Source organism: Coregonus lavaretus (assembly GCF_964263955.1).
Source record: "Coregonus lavaretus genome assembly, chromosome: 32".
Classification (NCBI taxonomy): Eukaryota; Metazoa; Chordata; class Actinopteri; order Salmoniformes; family Salmonidae; genus Coregonus; species Coregonus lavaretus.
The window spans coordinates 26755177-26778610 of record NC_140019.1 but is presented as its reverse complement, the minus strand read 5'-3'; the positions used below and the strand labels follow the sequence as shown (position 1 = coordinate 26778610).

The window sequence follows — 23434 nt, the reverse complement described above, 5'->3', positions numbered from 1 at the left end:
ATTCTAACCCAATCAGCATGACAGAGAGATCTCCAGCCTTGTCCTCGTCAACACTCTCACCTGTGTTAACGAGAGAATCACTGACATGATGGCAGCTGGTCCTTTTGTGGCAGGGCTGAAATGCAGTGGAAATGTTTTTGGGGGGATTAAGTTCATTTTCATGGCAAAGAGGGACTTTGCAATTCATTGCAATTCATCTGATCACTCTTCATGACATTCTGGAGTATATGCAAATTGCCATCATCAAAACTGAGGCAGCAGACATTGTGAAATTAGTATGTGTCATTCTCAAAACTTTTGACCACGACTGTACACGTAATTTCAGAACCATAATGACAAGCTCCATCAGATGGGAAAAATAGCCCCTTCAAAATGGGATTGTATGGAGATCGTATGCAACTATCCCCCAAGTAGAGAGAGGAGCTCCCACTCCCTTTCAGTCTGATTGGTTTACGTGCTGGTTTTTGATAATAGTTCTGTCCATATGCATCGATTCATCAAGGGTCCACAACCTCCTACCTTAACCTTCCATGAACATAGACATCTAAAGGCACAGATCCCACCCCCACACACACACCCCTCTCCCGCCCATGGGAGCATAGCATACAGAAGCTGCTGGTCTGAATTCATTGTCATTAGCAATGAACGGCGAGTCCTTTTCGAACTCATTAGTTGATAAAACACCCTCTGATATCCCATTTTTTTTTAACTATCCTCCCTTGCCGGCAATGCCCTGTTTCTTTCCACGTCTCCACACCTCCATAGCAATACTGGGGACAAGAAAATGAATAGTAGCTTTCATACGTTTCACTCAAGGATTCTGTCAGTAATGCTTCTAATAGAGAAAAGCATAGGAGTGATGCATTTTTCTGCTAGCGACAATTAATGACCTGGGAAAAAAGCCTTCAAAAACTGTTGATGTGAGCTGTTCACTGATATTCTATTTGCTGGGAGGCAAAGTTGTAAAATGTCATGAAATAGTGGTGACACTTTTCTATTTTGCACTTGCCTAATGGAATTTGGCCCACTGTTGATGTACTCTAAGTAATAATGCCTGATGGGGTGTAGTATATGACCAATATAGCACGGCTAAGGGGCTGTTCTTAGGATTACAGCCCTTAGCCATGGTATATTGCCCATATACCACAAACCCCTGAGGTGCCTTATTGCTATTATAAACTGGTTACCAACATAATTAGAACAGTAAAAATATATATATTTAGTCATACCCGTGGTATTGTCTGATATACTGTACCATGGCTTTTAGCAAAATCAGCATTCAGGGCTCGAACCACCCAGTTTATAATGGAAACTAATGGAAGACTATAACAGAAAGCAATTGTCTATGATGCTGTAAATCTGTTGGGGAATTTCCTGACTGTGTGTTCTGAAAGTCAGACTTGAATCTTCTGTGTATTACGGCTCTGCACTTCTGTGATGTGAGCAATTTCGATCTTCCGCCAACAATAGATTTAGCGACAGAGGAGCAAAAGCAATTGCGATTTCATGGCAGAATATCCCATTTATTCAAATGTTAGACAAAAGGAAATACACATTTGTGATGTGTGCAATTGATGAACAACTCTGTTTATCTACAGTTTATACATTTGTGTGTGTGATACATATATATATATATATATATATATAATCTCTTGTCATATGTAGTTAAAACAACATATCACCACCCCATTAAATATCCAGAATATCAAAGACCCCAATCCCTCCCACATTTGTTTAGCAATCTAAAGTTGTAAAAAAGCCTTATTTTTTAAAATTGTTATTTTTTAAAAACATTCATTCAAAAGATGCATTGAGTGCTAAAATTCAAGTCAGCATTATCCATCCAGCCACAATCAATATTCACTTTGGAATATGGCTAAAGGCAAAGACCACGACTTCAGAGTTCAGGAAGAAGTTCAAAGACTAGCATTGTTATGTCTCTAGCGTCTGTAGCATCTGTTGAAATCCAGTCAAAACAAGATGAGTAAGATAAAAGAGAACGCAATAACAAAACAGCAATCTAACAACAGTTTGAATCCATATCTTCACTTTGTTCTCTGCTCACATGATCTCTCTCTGAGATCCTGAAGACCTACCTGAGCAGAGTTTTTAGCATCAACGGTTACGAAGCATACGCCTCTGAAACACTTATTTTTTAATGTATATCTGGCAGGCAGTTTTGGTTGAAAGAAGAAAAACTGAAAAGTAGCATGAAACAATGAAGAAGTTGTGGGGATTAGAGCAGAGGGCGTACTACAAGTTTGCGTGGATGTCTTCGTGTCGCAGCACTTTGTAGGTGATCCAGTAGAAAATGTTGAAGAAGAGGAAGCTCAGAGGGAAGACGGCCCTGGATATCGTGTCGATGCGCTTGGCCCGGTCCACGAAGCACTTGCGGACCGCTTCGCCATCGTAAACAGTGGACACCGGCGGTGGCGGCGGGGTGAAGACCGTAGCCCCCTCCACAGTTGTTCCGTCCTTGGTCTGTAGGCAGTGACCCAGTCCATAGCCACGGAAGTAAAACCCACGGCTGTCTCTCGCCAGTTCCTCTTCCTGGGGAAGCAAAAGTAAAACACAGATTGGCTTCTCACTGTCAACTGGCATTAGCTCATATTTCTTCCCAGTGGATAATTCTCAGACACAGGCATTTGGGGTGTAACGTAGCAAAAGGGCTACAGGGTGAGGGCACAACATACTCGACAAAAATAATTAAAACAAGCATGCCTGAAAATATAATTTAAAGGGAGACGTATTTCCAGTCTACAGTATTGTACTTTTGCCTCGTGTGATGAATGATTTATGAGAGATGGTGTTTAATCAAGCCAGCGGCCTAAGATCAATTTTGTTCAATCATCTGCCTTTCTGGAGTCTCTCTACAGAGAGGGAGGATAGCGGGAGAGGAACAGCATCATTAGAGCAAAAGTGAAATTTTAATTATCAGTGTAAAAAAATTTACCTCCATTTATCTTTGTAGGCTAAGGACACTTTTTTTCCCTAAACTTCTGAAATAATGGACCTCTCAAGGTGCCTGAGTGAAAAGTCAGTGTCTGACAAAAAACTCACAATGGGCATTACCATGTGATGGATGGCACCCTTTCCACGCAGAGTGAGATGCCCTGTTCCCTCTCTTTGTGGAGAATATTAATAGACATGTAGCTTAACACTGACAGTCCTTTGACACCTTGAGAGATGCCATTTGGCAGGGGGAAAGTGGAGATGTAGGATCTAAATTGGGTGATTAGTAGTCAGCGTGAAAGCAGTGAGTGAATTGATTGACCCCCCCCCCCCCCCCCCAAGTGTCTCTCTCCCTGACCCTTGAAATGCCCTTAGTGAAGGGCAGTTGGCAATATGTCCCCATTTATAGCCCAACTTCAGCTCCGCCAAGTTCCTTTCTTCAATAATGAGCATTGGCTTCCCTCTCCGACTTGCCTGCCTTGTTCCTTGGCTGTAAGTGAACTTGGTAGAAACTAACCGTTTATCTGTTGCACTGTGACAAATTACACCTTACAACAGAAGGATGAGGAGTTCTTCTTGCACTTAATTATCTCTTCTACCTCCACCTAAACTACAGTATGTCATGTGCTGAGGTCTAATGATGCGTTTCACTAAAGATAATAGGTACTAATCCTTGTTGGCCTGTGCTCATGGCCCCAGTCAGGTAGCTTCGGTACACACTTTGTGATTTGTTGGAGAGGAGTGCCGTTCTCACCACTGTGATCAACACCATGCAGTGTCCTGACTCTGCAGTGTCCTGACTCTGCAGGGCAGGGGCGGACAAGGACCAGAAATTGGCCAGGGCAATTCACACCAATGTTTTACATTATCGACTTTGACTTGGGAGGCAGAGCCAAAGCAAAGCAGCAAGTACAGTGAGGGAAAAAAGTATTTGATCCCCTGCTGATTTTGTACGTTTGCCCACAGACAAAGACATGATCAGTCTATAATTTTAATGGTTGGTTTATTTGAACAGTGAGAGACAGAATAACAACAAAAAAATCCAGAAAAACGCATGTCCAAAATGTTATAAATTGATTTGCATTTTAATAAGGGAAATAAGTATTTGACCCCTCTGCAAAACATTACTTAGTACTTGGTGGCAAAACCCTTGTTGGCAATCACAGAGGCCACTCCAGGACCTTAATGTGCTTCTTCTTGATCCACTCCTTTGTTGCCTTGGTCGTGTGTTTTGGGTCATTGTCATGCTGGAATACCCATCCACGACCCATTTTCAATGCCCTGGTTGAGGGAAGGAGGTTCTCACCCAAGATTTGACGGTGCCCCGTCCATCGTCCCTTTGATGCGGTGAAGTTGTCCTGTCCCCTTAGCAGAAAAACTCCCCCAAAGCATAATGTTTCCACCTCCATGTTTGACGGTGGGGATGGTGTTCTTGGGGTCATAGGCAGCATTCCTCCTCCTGCAAATATGGCGAGTTGAGTTGATGCCAAAGAGCTCAATTTTGGTCTCATCTGACCACAACACTTTCACCCAGTTCTCCTCTGAATCATTCAGATGTTAATTGGCAAACTTCAGACGGGCCTGTATATGTGCTTTCTTGAGCAGGGGGACCTTGCGGGCGCTGCAGGATTTCAGTCCTTCACGGCATAGTGTGTTACCAATTGTTTTCTTGGTGACTATGGTCCCAGCTGCCTTGAGATCATTGACAAGATCCTCCTGTGTAGTTCTGGGCTGATTCCTCACCGTTCTCATGATCATTGCAACTCCACGAGGTGAGATCTTGCATGGAGCCCCAGGCCGAGGGAGATTGACAGTTATTTTGTGTTTCTTCCATTTGCGAATAATCGCACCAACTGTTGTCACCTTCTCACCAAGCTGCATGGCGATGGTCTTGTAGCCCATTCCAGCCTTGTGTAGGTCTACAATCTTGTCCCTGACATCCTTGGAGAGCTCTTTGGTCTTGGCCATGGTGGAGAGTTTGGAATCTGATTGATTGATTGCTTCTGTGGACAGGTGTCTTTTATACAGGTAACAAGCTGAGATTAGGAGCACTCCCTTTAAGAGTGTGCTCCTAATCTCAGCTCGTTACCTGTATAAAAGACACCTGGGAGCCAGAAATCTTTCTGATTGAGAGGGGGTCAAATATTTATTTCCCTCATTAAAATGCAAATCAATTTATAACATTTTTGACATGCGTTTTTTTGTTGTTATTCTGTCTCGCACTGTTCAAATAAACCTACCATTAAAATTATAGACTGATCATTTATTTGTCAGTGGGCAAACGTACAAAATCAGCAAGGGATCAAATACTCGACACATGGTGGGGCAGAACACATTCTGTCTGGGGATCAGAAGTGGCGGAAGACATTCGGTTTGGGGTCAGAGGTGACACAGGGGTCGGTTTTACCCTGGCACAGGCGCTGCAGTGCTGATTCAAGTTCCCGTGGTAGCTGGTGCTGGTAGTGTTGTTGCCAGGCAGGTCGTTCACTTTCCTCAGTGACTCTACACTCCCCGGTTGATTGGCCAAGGCCAGGGCCTCCGTAGGGAAAGGAGCAAGTACACAGATTGGAATAATGCCATTTGAAACCATCCTATTCTCTCTTAATACCAGTCATAAACCATGCTATTCTCTCTTTTAATACCAGTCAGAAACCAGTTGCACATTGGATTGTGTACTTATTTGCTCAGCTTTTATGATATTACAAGATTCGAGATAATTATTCGCTTCGTTCCTCCAAAACGTAATTCCTCAGAAATGCTCATCTGCTTTTTGCTGAGTGCAGGACATTTTCTCTGCTTCATTCCAAATTCAGCTAAAGCACTAGCTTTGAGCCAAAATGAGTGATAAAAGATGTGGACATAAAATGTATCAAACGTGGTGCAGAACTAAACGGAAAACAAGCTATGCTATTTAGCCTTTAGGTCAGGAAAAAAAAAGGAAAACGTTGAACGGACGATACATCTTCCATAGCTGTTACCAAGGGAATTACTGTGGCTCAGGAGGCTGAGAAAAATATCCTTAAGGAACTAGAGTAGGCTCTGCAAACACCCTACAATTGTTGGCTCTGCAAACAACCTACAATTGTTGGCTCTGCAAACACCCTACAATTGTTCTACAAACACCCAACAATTTTTGGCTCAGCAAAAACCCTACAATATAACACACATTTTATTTCCTGTATGACGTAAGCTGTAGTGTATACAGTAGAGGTCCATGGGTACATGGGGCTTAGGGTCTGACTGCTCTCTCTGGTTTTTCAAAGCCAAGCATGGAGGTACAGTAGCTATTGATTAACCCTGGTCAGTCAGTGGCGGTAGCTAGGTGTGCTCCATCAGCCCAAGGCCTTGCGTCAATACCACCCTATGGATAATTCTCGATACATTTCTCGATGGGAGTAATTGCCCAACTGATGTGGAGAGGAGGAATCATAGCCGCGGGAAGTAGGGGTGCCGATGGTGCTGCAGCACCCCCTGAAAAATCAGAATTAAAAAACAATATTAATATTTCCACACAAAAATAGTGCACTGGCCCTTTACTAGTCCTGTGTTAGCGGACCGATATAGCCGTCTGTAGCGTGGACAAAAAAATCTTCCCGCGTCTATGGGAGGAGTTACTTCTTGCTCTCATGGACAATCATTTTCTCTCCTGTTATTGATTTGGGTCCAGTAGACGGTCTACTAAATCTGTGGGATTTGTCTGCCCTGGACAGTGGAAGCTTTACTACAAGTCTGGGAAAGCAGCCCAGCCATTTTGGAGCACAGTTGAATGTGATTCCTTCGGACTCTGTTGTCTCTGCTCTTGAGATTGAATTCCGTTTCGCTAAAGGGTCTCCTATTTGATCATATGCTCTCAGTAGCACTACCGCTCTCCACCCTCTACAAGTGGGTACATGGTGGATTGGTTGTTTGGCTGGAAAGTAATACTTCAGATCAGCAATTTAACTCCTAAGCTCTTGTTCAGCCTTTAAAACCCCCTGTATTACTTTCCCAGAGTTCCAGTGATGTGAGGCTGGAGAACAGCCTGTTAACACAGCAGGGGAATGGGGTGCTGGCGGGAGCCGGGAGCACACAGACCTCTGTGCAGGTCAGTGCTCACCATGGGAATGAGCTGAGTCTGAAACAAGCTGATCTTTCTTGTGTAATGTGACGGCCAGCTGTAGCGTGTTGCCGTTGTCAGTTTCTGAATAAACAGTGGCGCACAATAACATGGGGCGTAAGTCAGTGTGATAGGAGATGACAGGTTGGTGCGTGGTGGTTTACACTTACTATTCTCTGCCGCCGCTGCTTCTTCCTCAGTCTGATGAACTCCTTGTGTTGCCGTGAGACAAAGTTGACTGCTGCGTACTCGAGCAGCGCGGCGAACACGAACAGCAAGCACACAGCCATCCAGATGTCAATGGCCTTCACGTAGGACACCTGGAGACGCAGGCAAGGGGCACACAAGGTCACCGGGTCATCAATAGCCAATCAATGGAGATGTTGGTGTACATAATGACGGGGGTGTGGCGCAAGAACTTTCAGCCCATCCCTCAACCAGGCAGACTATGGAGCCATATACTCAGATTGGCTCAGAATTCCAATGGGAGTCAATAAGATACAGGCAGACACATCATCCATGAGAGATCACAGTAAAACCCAGGGAAAGTCAACTCCGCTCTATTCAGGAACACACCAAGGTCAAAACAGGTCAAACTCAAATTTGAAATTCCATAGTAATAGTTTGCCAGCTACATGTCTAGACATGGCCTAGCTATTGTGATATTTGCTTATCCAGTCTAACGAATCTAGAGGCCTAGCAAGAGGCAGCAGCTACTTATCCAGTTAAGGTACAGTGAGGAAAAAAGTATTTGATCCCCTGCTGATTTTGTACGTTTGCCCACTGACAAAGAAATGATCAGTCTATAATTTTAATGGTAGGTTTATTTGAACAGTGAGAGACAGAATAACAACAAAAAAATCCAAAAAAACGCATGTAAAAATGTTATAAATTGATTTGCATTTTAATGAGGGAAATAAGTATTTGACCCCCTCTCAATCAGAAAGATTTCTGGCTCCCAGGTGTCTTTTATACAGGTAACGAGCTGAGATTAGGAGCACACTCTTAAAGGGAGTGCTCCTAATCTCAGCTTGTTACCTGTATAAAAGACACCTGTCCACAGAAGCAATCAATCAATCAGATTCCAAACTCTCCACCATGGCCAAGACCAAAGAGCTCTCCAAGGATGTCAGGGACAAGATTGTAGACCTACACAAGGCTGGAATGGGCTACAAGACCATCGCCAAGCAGCTTGGTGAGAAGGTGACAACAGTTGGTGCGATTATTCGCAAATGGAAGAAACACAAAATAACTGTCAATCTCCCTCGGCCTGGGGCTCCATGCAAGATCTCACCTCGTGGAGTTGCAATGATCATGAGAACGGTGAGGAATCAGACCAGAGCTACACGGGAGGATCTTGTCAATGATCTCAAGGCAGCTGGGACCATAGTCACCAAGAAAACAATTGGTAACACACTACGCCGTGAAGGACTGAAATCCTGCAGCGCCCGCAAGGTCCCCCTGCTCAAGAAAGCACATATACAGGGCCGTCTGAAGTTTGCCAGTGAACATCTGAATGATTCAGAGGAGAACTGGGTGAAAGTGTTGTGGTCAGATGAGACCAAAATCGAGCTCTTTGGCATCAACTCAACTCGCCGTGTTTGGAGGAGGAGGAATGCTGCCTATGACCCCAAGAACACCATCCCCACTGTCAAACATGGAGGTGGAAACATTATGCTTTGGGGGTATTTTTCTGCTAAGGGGACAGGACAACTTCACCGCATCAAAGGGACGATGGACGGGGCCATGTACTGTCAAATCTTGGGTTTAGAACCTCCTTCCCTCAGCCAGGGCATTGAAAATGGGTCGTGGATGGGTATTCCAGCATGACAATGACCCAAAACACACGGCCAAGGCAACAAAGGAGTGGCTCAAGAAGAAGCACATTAAGGTCCTGGAGGGGCCTAGCCAGTCTCCAGACCTTAATCCCATGGAAAATCTGTGGAGGGAGCTGAAGGTTCGAGTTGCCAAACGTCAGCCTCGAAACCTTAATGACTTGGAGAAGATCTGCAAAGAGGAGTGGAACAAAATCGCTCCTGAGATGTGTGCAAACCTGGTGACCAACTACAAGAAACGTCTGACCTCTGTGATTGCCAACAAGGGTTTTGCCACCAAATACTAAGTCATGTTTTGCAGAGGGGTCAAATACTTATTTCCCTCATTAAAATGCAAATCAATTTATAACATTTTGGACATGCGTTTTTCTGGATTTTTTTGTTGTTATTCTGTCTCTCACTGTTCAAATAAACCTACCATTAAAATTATAGACTGATCATGTCTTTGTCAGTGGGCAAACGTACAAAATCAGCAGGGGATCAAATACTTTTTCCCCTCACTGTACATCCACATGTGTGTCATGGCAAGCATTGCAGATGCTGGAAGTATTGGTTATGAACTGGACCATTACATTGCGTTCCGTTGATCTGGCAGGTGACGATAACCAGGTGTAACATCAGATCGAGCTTAGCTTCATACTTCGAAAATTGGCACGGTCTACTTTGAGCCAGCCTACTAAAGTGACATCTGAAAGAGCCAATCAGCATTGGGAGAGGAGTCATCTGATTGGACTGAAACAATTTGAAAGATTCTGATACATACCCACCAATGTTAGCGGTTCCTACAAGCTCTGCGTTGACAGTGACGCATCTGGTGAATAGTGTTTACGCGCCTTAGCATTGCTAGCACTTACTATACTCGCCATCCATCATCCCGCTTACTTGTCTTACTTTTTAACACTATCCCTGATGTTGGTAGACCCTTATCTCTGCTCACCTTGGGTAGAGAGGCCCGGGATCCGGAGCTCTGGGTGGTCATAGTGAGCACGGTTGTGATGCCCAGGCCCACTCTAGCCGGGGCAGCATCCATGTTGATCCAGAAGGAGACCCAGGACAGGATGACAATGAGCAGGCTGGGGATGTACATCTGGATCAGGTAATAGCCCATCTGTCTCTCCAGGTGGAACTTAACCTCGATGCAGGTGAATTTACCTGCCACCAGAGACAATAGCAATGGTAAGTATTTGTGTCAGTCTTTTTGGCATATTCAGAAGAATTGTGTAGGTTAGAAAAGTTGCCACTGGTCTATATTGAGAAGGAAGTTGTTGCTACTCCATTCGGGACTTAATTATATATTTTTTCTCATGTAAACTAAGTGAGCAAAAAGCACCGTCTTTATGCTCTGAACTCTTTTCTTAAACTTGGATTCAATCCCCAAACCTCTATACTGTAATTTCTGTTTCTATCAGAAGAACAATTGAAGTGAAGTTCCACCAAGGTCCCACCTGTGTTGTAGTGCTTGGTGCAGTAGCCCAGATCCTGCTCATCTTTCAGCACGAACTGTGGGAGCGTCAGATCATCAGCCACCTGCACCGGGTTCTCGGCCAACCACTCGAAGATCAGATCATTCATGGTATACCCAACTACAGAGAGCGAGAGAGTGAGGGGAGGAGGGGTGGGAGAGATTATGAGAAATGGAGACAGAGGTGCAAAGGGAAAGATATTAGGGTTGGGCGGTTTCCAGATGTTCATATCGTCCTTCTCTCATTCCGGGATTTACGGTATTACCTGCTTAGTACACAAGGGGGCATCTGTTACCAGAATGCTAACAAAAGTAGCACAAGTAATAGCGAATTTTCATTGAGGCTGCTAGCTAAATATGCTAACAAGCACAAACGATAATAAACAAATTGCAAAGACAGACAATCCAGCTCATAAAGTTATAAATATATGTAGGAGCTACCGAATGTCTGGAGTAGCTAGAGCAATGGGCCTGCCTGCTCTGCTCGGAGAAGAGCAGACCAGGAGGAGCAGACAGGCCGAGAACGGAGGAGTACAATGGATAGCAGTGGCAGCTGTACAGGTAACTCATCCAAAGGGTTTTGACTTCTCAAACATGGCAGAAAGCTAAGTCACCTTATTAATTCAGTAACTTACTTAGATAAATAGCAAACCGTAAAAAAAAAAAACTGTTTTTAAGCTGCAGTAAAAGTGCAGTAACTGCAGTCGACTGTGGTATTTTGGATGTGGTAATTGCAGAATAACTGCAGTGTACTGCAAAATTACTGCAGTAAGAAAAACGTTTTTTAAAAAGCAGTATTTGCAGCATACTGCAGTTAGACTGCAATTTAACTGCAGTTATACTGCATTGTACCTCGGTTATACTGCAATCTTTTTTCGTAAGGGAAGTTAAACTTAGGGGTCGCATTAACGCAGAATTCTTAATTTTTCCCGCAGGAAATAAAGATAATACGGGTAAGAAATCTCATGCTGCATTTTGTAAACGCAGATCTAAAATGCTTATTTTTGTAATTTCTGCTGGGCATCACACACATTTTGTGCTTCAGTTGCACCTCTCCACTCAGATGAGAATTCACGAACTGGCATTCTATCTGCAGACAGCACTCTGACTGATGTGTAGCTTTTTTCTCCTGTACTTTTCTTGGTATAGCCAACCTACCAAGATGAACTTTAAGCAAAACATTAAGAATGTAGGCTACATTCTTTCTATGATAAACATTAGAAATATGATGGCCATGCATTGTTTTTGCAAAAAACTTGTTTACTTGTGAGGCTGCCAGCCAAATAGTGTTCCACTTCTGTTCATGAAAATGAAGCTATTTTCTGTGAAGGAAAACTATAGTTGCACGTCCCTGATCACTCTATTGAAGCAAAAAAACACTTGACTTTTAATATGAAACACGACCCGTCAATACACAGCTGGACTCACCTGCTCCGGCTTTCACCCTTTGTGCTATTTACACGTGACTGGCTCAAATGTTCTGGGGAACTATAAGCTTCATAATGTAAAATAATGTGAAGGGTTAACTGAAGAACCGGCTTTATCTCCTAACATACTGCACAAGTTGATTGCAGGTATTTACTTAAAAAGTAGCTACAAATATAAAAATGTATTGGAAAACTTCAAAGAAAGTTTCAAATGGTATTGACAGTATTGAAAAACCATCCCGTGGCCATTTCCAAATACCCTGGTATACGGTATACCGCCCAAGCCTAAACGATATAGACATATGGAGAGAGGGAGAGAGTTGAGAAAGGGAGAGATGGAGGGTTGGCCCGAGATAGACCGAGGTGTAAATGGAGAGAGGGTGGTAGAGGGAGAGAGAGGTGTGGGGTATACAGTGTGACGTCCCTCAGTCCAGCTGCCATTCCGTTCACATCTCCCTCCCCGCCTGTTTGTCATGATAAAAGGTCATACGCCACAGCTTCCAAAGTGGCAGACCGGTTGCTTGAAGGTTGAATGCGAAGGGTGAACGTGAGGTGCATGCCTCCCCGACAGCGAGAGCTGATGGCTTAATGGATGCAGGGTTGCCCTTGCATTCGCTTACACGTGTTTGCGCCGCTGAAGACCCGCAAAGCCGGTCAGTTTGGCAAGGTTACTGTGTAAGCAAACATACATCACACTCGACCAAGCGGACATACGTAACCACTCAAGACGAAACCGTAATTGCTTTGCGCGCCCATGGGAGCACAGCTTACAGGAGTTGATTGGGAATGCCTCGCCTCAGACAAAGGACAGTAAACTGAGGCTGCCGTGGTATACTTGACACATCTGAATAATACTACTGACGTCCATCTGGGGCCCGAGTAACAAAGACATCAGTTATTGAAGATATTATCCCCCCAATCCTTACCAGCAGCTTGAAAACAACGCCACCACCACTGTTACTTTACAGCCTTATTCTAAAATTGATTAAATAATTTTTTCCCCCTCATCAATCTACACAAAATACCCCATAATGACAAAACACAGTGATTTTGATTTTTTTGCAAATGTATAAAAATATATATCACTGATGAGAATTTTTTTTGTATTTTATCAATTTTAGAATAAGGCTGTAACGTAACAAAATGTGGAAAAATAAGTGGTCTGAATACTTTCCGAATGCACTGTACACTTTATCCATATACTTACTGGCTTAATGATACCAAATTGGGTCACGAGAACACATGATGGTTTTAAAGATTGCTTGAAGTAGGATATAGCTACATGATCTGTCAGAATAAGGCAAACATTAACATGTGAAGGTCTATTTATATCTACTAGAGCTCAAGGCATCAAGATTACGGCTAACAAACAGCACTGGCCTGGAATCCTCAGACCCCTCCCTCTTTCCCTCTCCCCCCTCTCTTTTCTCTCCTGGCTCTCACCCTCAATGTGGCAGCTTTGGCAGTTGGCACATCGCGTGGCAGTTAAACCTGCAACTGTGTCCTCACCATGTCCTCCCTGGGCAGCCAAGGTGACCACACCCTTGGGCAGTGTAGTAACACTTGTCAAAACAGAGCTGGCCTGCCCCTTTAGAGCCATGGAGAGGAGGGCTTCATTTAATCAGAAAGGATTAGGACTCCTGTAATGGCCCTGTCAGGTAGTAAACCTGCTGGCGCGTTCTCCGCAGATTTCTCTCCTCACTTGCTCTCCACACTTTAGGAGGGTTTAACTGCAGACAATGAGTGGAAACATTTAGGGGGGCAGGTACTCATCGACTAAAAAAGAGGGGCGGGGGGGGGGTATAGGGTTACTCTGTAGGGCAATGCTGAGAATAGTGAACCTAACAGATGTAGGATCTTAATTTGATCACCTTTTTTTTGCAGTGAATTTTCCTGCACCGCAGTAAATGCAGTTGAGCTTCATGATTTGCATAAATTCACAGAAAACCAACATGGTTATATTAACAGTATAGCACTTTTCATGTAGCCTACTTTTGGCCAACTAATAGCCTATCTACCGATCAAGCAACATTTTGACCTCAACTTTCAAATCCTGTTGCTGCACGATTATTTAGCTGTGACAATATAGGTCAAATTAAGATCCTACATCTGTACATGCATCTGCATGTTGATTCCCAAAAATATATGTATTAATCTTTATCACATTTGGCATTGAAATGTGTATACTCTGAGTATCCAAAACATTAAGAACACCTGCTCTTTCCATGACATAGACTGACCAGGTGAATCCAGGCGAAAGCTATGATCCCTTATTGGTGTCACTTGTTAACTTCAAAATCAGTGTAGATGAAGGGGAGGAGACAGGTTAAAGAAGGATTTTTAAGCCTTGAGACAATTATGACATGGATTGTCTGTGTGCCATTCAGAGGGTGAATGGGCAAGATGGTAGTAGGTGCCAGGCACACCGGTTTGTGTCAAGAACTGCGACGCTGCTGGGTTTTTCCATGCTCAAAAGTTTCATGTGTGTATCAAGAATGGTCCACCACCTAAAGGACATTTTACATTTACATTTTAGTCATTTAGCAGACGCTCTTATCCAGAGCGACTTACAGTTAGTGAGTGCATAATTTTTTTAAATTCTCCATACTGGCCCCCTGTGGGAATCGAACCCACAACCCTGGCGTTGCAAGCGCCATGCTCTACCAACAGTATATATATATACAACTGTAGGAAGCATTGGAGTCAACATGGGCCAGCATCCCTGTGGAACGCTTGACACCTTGTAGAGTCCATGTCCTGACGAATAGAGCCCCACAGTGGAGGTGTCATAATACCCATAAAACCTAGCAGTCAAACAGGGAAATGGTTCCAATGGAAAAACGATTGGAACCATTTCCCTGTTTGACCGCTAGGTTTTATGGGTATTATGACTCATACTGTGGTACTCTACAGAGGCTGTTCTGAGGTCAAAAGGGGGGATGGTGCAACTCAATATTAGGAAGGTGTTCCTAATGTTTGGTATACTCAGTGTATATGCTTCAATAAGTTCCTACACTAGTATAAATCTTCCAATTGAAACAGAGAGTGGGAAAGCAATAGGAATATTCACTAGACTTAAGTTATCTTGTCTGGCCTGGTGGCGGGCGCCAGGGGTGGGTCATAGAATAAAAGGGAACACAAAATGAAGGTTTCATTATTGATATCCTGGAAATTGGATTTGTGGGGGGGCAGATGCTATCAGTGCTGGGGGCAGCGAATTGAATTATTTTTTTCTTTACCTTTTATCTAGGTAATAAGGAAGGACATGCTATGCACAGGATTTATCGACTGACTTTGCTCTATTTATATTTTTTATGAAGAGATTCCTACATGTTTGGTACACCGCACATGCATTTCATTACCCTGACGGGATATCACTGTCAAAGCTAGCCTGTAATTTGTTATTGCAGAGTCAGTGACTACACAAGCCGGTGTCAGAAAGTCCATCTTTAATTTTGCAAGAGTAACCATCATCAGAGGATGTTTGATAAAAGCAGCAACTCAAAACCTAGCCTGTCACATTCAGGCATTGAATGTAACCTCAAATCAATGTCACTCCTTTGTGATGATAATATCTCTTAAGAATTTCACAACTTAAAATGCTCCATCTATAAGCTAATAGCTGTGAAAAGGGGAAAGGAAGCTAATAGCTGTGAAAAGGGGAGAGGAAGCTAATAGCTGTGAAAAGGGGAGGGGAAGCTAATAGCTGTGAAAAGGGGAGGGGAAGCTAATAGCTGTGAAAAGGGGAGAGGAAGCTAATAGCTGTGAAAAGGGGAGAGGAAGCTAATAGCTGTGAAAAGGGGAGAGGAGGCTAATAGCTGTGAAAAGGGGAGAGGAGCTAATAGCTGTGAAAAGGGGAGAGGAAGCTAATAGCTGTGAAAAGGGGAGAGGAAGCTAATAGCTGTGAAAAGGGGAGGGGAAGCTAATAGCTGTGAAAAGGGGAGAGGAAGCTAATAGCTGTGAAAAGGGGAGAGGAAGGAAGACAAAGAGGAAGAAGGAGATAGAGGGAGACTCACAGCTTTCAAGCTGCATGGTACAGGTCTGAATATCCATGGGGAAATTCTTCAAGTCCATAGGGCAGGACAGGATGAGAGTCAGCCTGAGATAGAAAGAGAGAAGGGCAGTTTTAGGTGAAGGTAAAGGGCAAAGGAGAGCGTGAAAGAAGAGAATTACAACATACAGGGAGAAATGAAGACCGAGGCAAGGAGGACAGCTGCAAAGGTCAGTAAAGGGACTTCACAGGGCAGACATTTTATTTAAACTCACCTAATGCTTCGACGGTGGACAGTTTTACGACCTACCTCAAGATTAACATTGTACTATACATTACGGGATGAATTGTGAGCATTTTTCCGCACGATCAAAAAAAGGCTAATTGTAAAGGATGCTGTGAGTTACAATGCCATTTGGTTACAATAGCAAACTAATTGGTAGACATCTTCCTTTTATTGATTGAGGCGCTGACGCATTGAGCCTTCAAGGAGCCGTGGGAAAGAGAAGGAACTATTAGGGAATTTGAGTTAAAAGAGAAGCCGTGTAATTACCTGCTGTAATGCATTGCCCAGAGGACAGACGAGAGCCACCAGCGCTACACTACTCGCAGCCCAGAGGACAGACGAGAGCCATCAGCGCTACGCTACTCGCAGCCCAGAGGACAGACGAGAGCCACCAGCGCTACGCTACTCGCAGCCCAGAGGACAGACGAGAGCCACCAGCGCTACGCTACTCGCAGCCCAGAGGACAGACGAGAGCCACCAGCGCTACACTACTCGCAGCAGGAGCCCCATCACTATTGTGCTGCGATAACGTGAAATTCCAGGCAAAAAAAATAAATCGCCCACAGATACACTGACGAATGAGCCTTCAAAGTTTCTCTGCGTCCTCGGTTTCAGAGAGGTAGCTACTAAAACGCCTTTTGGACTAGTGTGTGATCATTGTTAGCAAATAAATCTGCCGTTGTAACCAACTGCATGTTTTTCAATTCCTTTCATGGGGTCATGAATGTTGGAGGAGAGATAGATCAACTCAAAACTTTGGTTTTGATTGTGGGGCTAATATATTGGTATCAAAGTTCATGTGATGAATAACTCACTAACTCCCCCTGTGGCCACAGACAGAAGCATCTTGAATAACTCACTAGGTCCCCCTGTGGCCACAGACAGAAGCATCTTGAATAACTCACTAGCTCCCCCGTGGCCATAGCCAGAATTGTCTTGAATAACTTACTAGCTCCCCCTGTGGCCACACACCGAACTGTCTCTGCTCACCTGATGCTATACAGTACACTCCCATCTTGGAAGATCCGCAGCAGTTTGTTGTCGGTGGTGACCTCGTGAAAGTTAGCCCCCTTCTCATTAGCGAAGAAAAGGTCAGGCTTCCAGATGGAGTCCAACATGGAAGGATCCAGGTCCAAGGAGTCGTCTGGGTACTCCTGGTAAGCCAAACGGGGATCGTTCCATTTTTGCCGTAGGAACACATTAAGCCTGTAGTCCTGTGGATTGAACAAGAAATTTAGTAATTGTCCCTTTCTCAATTAATTGTTTCTCGATTCCTCGCATCCTCTTTCTTCGCCTCCTCCTCAAAAACGCACTAGAGAAGGTCAGAGGGGATGGACTTTGGAACTTCTCCTCGATTGCGGCTGAGAAGGAGGCGAGGAGATAGGATGTAGGATGTGAGGAATTGTGGAAGATGAATCGAGATTGAGACATAGTAGTTCGAGACAGTGTGTCATACCTTGTCACACACTATAGGAGGCAATTAATGAAGTGATAACGTTGCCAGGTTTCAATTATTTAATTAGCTTGTTCAGTTCATGATCGTCTGTCTCTGATGTAAAGTGGGAAGTCTGATTAAATTAATAACCTTTACTGTTGTTAATTATAGCCAAGACAATGCGACACATTTTAATTGGTTGTTTGAAAAGTAGGGTGAATCTATGTAGTTTAGGGTTATACTAATGGAATTAGGAGTCATGCAGGAGTAATTTACATTTTGTCCATTTGTAAAGGTGGAAATCACAGACAACAACCTAGAATACCTAGTGCAGGCTGAAGTACCATATTCTGGGTTAATCTAAGTTCTGTTCAGTGCCTGTTGAAATGACAAAAATCTGCATTGTGTGAAGCAAAATCAATGAATAGCTACTTTGAAATTGGGTAAATTCCACAAAAAGTTAACGTCCTCATTTATTCACAGGAGTTATTCAAGTAAATCATTTTAGTAAATCCTCATGGTATTGAAAGACTCAGCTGTGTCTGTGTTCTTCTCCAGCAGTTTACAACTGTCTGTCTCTGTTCCCATGAGGTACCACAAATAAACAAAGGAAAGCACAACACATTTATCACAATAAACACTAGGCCTTTACCACATTGTCCAGTGACATCATTAGTGTCCTCTCTGTCCACACTGACCTAACCTGGGGTCAAGCCCTCTGTGCCCAATAACCTTTAACAGTTTACTGCTACAATCTACTGACCAAGCACTTTCCCTCTTGTATTGGACAGGCTTACAGGGAGAGATTATATTTCTCTTCTCTCCATTTCACTCATTTCTTCTCCAATTTTTCATTTTAATTGCAGAGCGGACAGTTCATTATCAGAACATCACTGACCCACTGGTCTCTGAAGGTTGCTCTTATAGACTCCAGGAAATAAAAGGGAGAGAGGTGAGGGAATTGCTCCAATATTGAGCAGGCCAAAGAGTAGGAATTAACAGGGTATTGTATTAGCTGGAGGAGATCCTTTAGATTTATCTTTTGTAAATTCTGGGATTTAGCTAGTGTATACCTGCTCAAATAAGATTTGTATCACGATAATTCATGATTACAAAACAATGAGACTGCCTTAGGGTTATCATGCTACCTGGATATTTATGGTATTTTGTATAAAGCGTATATTAATTTACATTTTTTATTTCACCTTTCTTTATACTGGTTTGTCTCTTTGAGACCCGTTCAAGATGGCAGCAGTCGGCAACACAGTCAATTATTAGCTTAAAATTATGAATGGTTTCTAATTCTAGGATGTTAATTCACTGTGGAAATTCAAGTTACTCAGTTGACTCACCATAGTAGTTTCCGTGATGGACCCAAAGCTGTTGATGAAAATATTGCAGGTGACATTCACAGGCGGACCTGAAAAATGAATAAAAAGACAATCCATCACTCCTTATATGGAAGAATCCTTTCAACTGTTTGACCTGATGTGTAAAAGTTTGTTAGAGATCATTTAGAAATCTTTGAATGACACTGAGGGTTATTGTATGTACAGGAAGTGGAGAGTGTCTTGCTGTCAACTCTCTGATGTGGTGCAAGTATGAAATATCCACTCAGTGGCCAGTTAATTAGGTACACCGCCCTGTTCATGAAAATGGTTAGCTCTTACAGACAGGGAGTCACGTAGCCATAGCTTGCTATATAAAGCAGGCAGGCATTGAGGCATTCAGTTATGGTTTGATTGAAAGTTAGCACGGGCAAAATTAGTTCACTTTCCTTGCCTTGTCTAACAACACTATCATGAATCTAGTAAAAAAGTTGTGGGACAGAGTGCAGTATTTATTTAGTTTCATAGCACAAACATTTGTTAGCACATTCCCCACACTGGCTTTAGCCATGGAGGGAGCAGGCCAGCCCAGGCAAGTGCAGGAGGGTTGCCTAGCAACACGTGCCTCGGAGGGAGACCGAGTCTGCATAGCACGATGAATTCCCATGATTTGTGAATATGTTCGGACTGAACAGCTAGCGCGACGGCTAAAATGGCTTCAAAAATATATGATTTCAGCTAATAGGGAGAAGTATCTAACAAAATAATTACATTATGGCATTCAGTAATCAAACTATTTACTATTAATAGAAATCTGGGTACATTTATGGATACAATTCTAACTTACTCAAACTAAGTAAGCAAGTGAGCAGTTCTATGCTTCATATCCACTTCTACAGGCAAGTCCTATCTTACTTTGTATTAAAAGAAAGGTGGCTGTCTGCTTGCATTCATTCCGAGAAGTCTCTGTGTTTTTTATGGGAGCTGTGGCCCACTTCTTAACATACTTAAGGTACCTTTGAAGTTGGGTCTGATGCGGGCGTCATAGCCAGACCTTTTCCCCATGAGCTTGTCCAGGAAGTCAGACGGGGACTGCGAGGAGGGGACTGTCCTACTGGAGGACTTTATTTCCTCCTTACAGAAGCCCGATCTGAAGAAGAACAAAAACAAACACAGAAAGAGAGGGAGAGAGAAGCAATAGTTAGAGAATGTGAAAGTTCAAATCGGCATCAGTGGAATACACAGGAAGAGAAAACACGAGAAGGAAAAACAAGGTCTAAAACAACTTCTGCACAGCCACCCCCGAACACCCCTCTTTTGTCACATGATGTTCAGTACATATTGTGCTCAATAGACACTAACTACAGTGAGGCGGCGAAAGGGGAAAAGGTACATCCACGTCCAACCCCAGCACTCTCTCTTTCAGTGTGTACTCTCGCCTGGCTTAGCAGCAGTGTGGCTTGACAGATTGATGGCTCAATTGAAATGCTGTGAATGTCACAACAGGGGAGGAAGGCTTCGATTCCAGCTCCAGCATGGCTCAGTCTGACACTGACAGGCCCAACAGACCAAAGAGAGAGCGATTGAGAGTGAGGGGGAGATAGCAGTTCCAGAGCCCACGGGCCCTAGCTTGTGTGATGGATCTCTCCTGACTGGCACGCCGCTGATTTCGCCCGATGCTTTTGATGCAATCGTTAGCTGATCAGTCATAACCCGGGCTCCCTCCTGTGAAGTATGGACGGCTATCCCACCCCAGTCCCCTCCCCCAGGCTCCCTGTGTGCTGTCTGCCCCGTGTAACCTGGCGCCCTGTGTAACCTGGTGCCCTGTGTAACCTGGCGCCCTGTGTAACCTGGGCTGTGAAGAGGCTCCCTGTGTGCTGTCTGCCCTGTGTAACCTGGTGCCCTGTGGAACCTGGTGCCCTGTGGAACCTGGGCTGTGAAGAGGGTCCCTGTGTGCCGTCTGCCCTGTGTAACCTGGTGCCCTGTGGAACCTGGGCTGTGAAGAGGGTCCCTGTGTGCCGTCTGCCCTGTGTAACCTGGTGCCCTGTGTAACCTGGTGCCCTGTGTAACCTGGGCTGTGAAGAGGCTCCCTGTGTGCTGTCTGCCCTGTGTAACCTGGTGCCCTGTGGAACCTGGTGCCCTGTGGAACCTGGGCTGTGAAGAGGGTCCCTGTGTGCCGTCTGCCCTGTGTAACCTGGTGCCCTGTGGAACCTGGGCTGTGAAGAGGGTCCCTGTGTGCCGTCTGCCCTGTGTAACCTGGTGCCCTGTGTAACCTGGTGCCCTGTGTAACCTGGGCTGTGAAGAGGCTCCCTGTGTGCCGTCTGCCCCGTGTAACCTGGTGCCCTGTGTATCCTGGGCTGTGAAGGGGCTCGCTGTGTGCCGTCTGCCCCGTGTAACCTGGTGCCCTGTGTATCCTGGGCTGTGAAGGGGCTCGCTGTGTGCTGTCTGCCCTGTGTAACCTGGTGCCCTGTGGAACCTGGTGCCCTGTGGAACCTGGGCTGTGAAGAGGGTCCCTGTGTGCCGTCTGCCCTGTGTAACCTGGTGCCCTGTGTAACCTGGTGCCCTGTGGAACCTGGGCTGTGAAGAGGGTCCCTGTGTGCCATCTGCCCTGTGTAACCTGGTGCCCTGTGTAACCTGGTGCCCTGTGGAACCTGGGCTGTGAAGAGGGTCCCTGTGTGCCGTCTGCCCCGTGTAACCTGGTGCCCTGTGTAACCTGGTGCCCTGTGTAACCTGGGTGGTGAAGGTTCCAGACAGATCACAAGGTCTTTGAACTGTACTCATCTGCTGAGTCCCATAGACTCTTGTTCGAACCCCGGTCTCCTACGTGCCACAAGACTGTGTTAGTCTAATGAGCTGTCCTCAACAGCGGAGTCACTGACCACCTTCCGGAGACACTTGAAACCCTACCTCTTTAAGGAATACCTGGAATAGTACCCCCCCCTCCCCCACCCCCCATAAAAAAAAAAGGAAAAAAGTGGTTGTCCCACTTGCTATCATAAGTTGAATGCACCAATTTGTAAGTCGCTCTGGATAAGAGCGTCTGCTAAATAATGTAAATGTATTCAGGTCTCAGGCAAGGTTACTTATCCAAATAACATGGTTCAACGAACCACCACCTCCATTTCAGATGCATTGGCTCTTTTGATCTGTGTATAGAGTCGGGTATGAGAAAACATAATGAAACCCAACATGCTTTGGCCAGCTACACAGGAAAACACCTTGAAAAGCCACAACATTGACTCGATTCAATCCCGAAGAGCCCCCAAATCTGATGAAACTGGGTAGCAAACTTAGCTACATAGATATGATTGTAATTTTTTTTCATGTTTTTGATGCTCTGGTGTTTCTGATGACTAAATTTAAACAGGAAATAAAATAGTTTAAAAGCCTTGAATAGTATTACACATCACACTTGTACATTTCTCTCTCTCCCTCGTTCAAACTTTGCTGTGATATGTTTCATAAGATGATTCCTGCACAAAACATGCATTTTTAATGACAGATGGATTAGGATTTGATTTGCGGCCTCCTTGGTCTCCTTGGATGTCTGACTAACGTTCACTTTCTCCACCCTCCATTGAAAATCAATCAACTAATTTATATACCCCTGAGGATTCTACTGAGCTACATCTCAGTCTCTCTTACTGCGGGAAAGTTCCTGAATTCCCCTGTCTTTGGTTCATCTGCTGTTGGATGAAGTTTACAGTTGCTACAATATTGATGCACCTTCCATCTCTTTTACTCTCTGTTATGGCCACAGAGGCGCGGGCACACACACACACACACACACACAGCGTTGTATGGGTAACCTGAATTGAATTCTATCCAGTAAATATATGTTTCGTGCCTATCTGCTGCGAGACCAAGCGCCAAATTGAAGTGCAAACACAAAATAGTTATATTTCCAAAGACAAAAGCAATCAGATTTTCTTGACAAGTTTTAAACAGTGATTTTCTCTGAGCTGCAGATTTGTGACTCGATCTCACCTCGAGCATTAAAAAACTAAATAGCTGTGACAGTTCAAGAAATATTGACACATGAGAAACTGGTCTCCTTTAATACAATTGCGAAGGTGTTGGCATGGATTTCTGGGTGATTGTGACAGGCCGGCGGGAAGGTGACTGATGACAATTACCTGAGAAAATCTAACAAATCTCCATAGGGTGTCCATTTTATGACGCCCATGTCAGTTAAGCCGCAAAAGGGTTCAGTGGAGTTGAGGAAACTTTCATTCACATTCTCGCTTAAGACAGAGTGAGCCGAGCGCATAAGCCAACCTACTTCCCTGCCATATACTGTATCAGCGAGGCAATGCTCTGGAGCCAAAGCTATTAGGCAAGACATACTTTTGAGAGAACGTTTGAGTTAATTCCAGCCTAGGATCGTGGAGCTGTCTTTGGGTGACTCATTCTGTGCCTGGTGCTACTAATAGGCACTGAGGACAGCTCAGTTTGAAATGCCTCATCTGATGGCTCTCAACTACCATGCACATCGACTCGGTACTGGTACCCCGTGTATATAGCAAAGTTATCGTTACTCATTGTGTATCTATTATTACGTGTTTTACTTTTCTATTATTTCTCAATTTTCTTTCTCTCTGCATTGTTGGGAAGGGCACATA

The 23434-nt window shown here is 44.3% G+C and overlaps 1 protein-coding gene across 3 annotated transcripts in view; it reads right to left on the bottom strand.

The window, feature by feature from the left end:
- Window positions 1-2253: 2253 nt before the first annotated feature.
- The window catches only part of LOC311107735 (glycine receptor subunit alpha-4-like), a gene marked incomplete at both ends in the record, with an annotated part of 89438 nt that continues 68257 nt past the window's right edge, over window positions 2254-23434 (bottom strand). The window contains 8 exons of one of the 3 annotated variants that reach the window (XM_084150253.1): window positions 2254-2550; window positions 7219-7368; window positions 9821-10035; window positions 10329-10466; window positions 15789-15871; window positions 17040-17263; window positions 18837-18904; window positions 19829-19918. In XM_084150253.1, the coding sequence (XP_084006379.1) occupies window positions 2254-2550; window positions 7219-7368; window positions 9821-10035; window positions 10329-10466; window positions 15789-15871; window positions 17040-17263; window positions 18837-18904; window positions 19829-19918 (1265 nt within the window). Of the gene's footprint in view, window positions 2551-7218; window positions 7369-9820; window positions 10036-10328; window positions 10467-15788; window positions 15872-17039; window positions 17264-18836; window positions 18905-19828; window positions 19963-23434 lie in introns of all 3 variants that reach the window. The other 2 variants (XM_084150252.1, XM_084150254.1) reach the window with 2 other exon arrangements.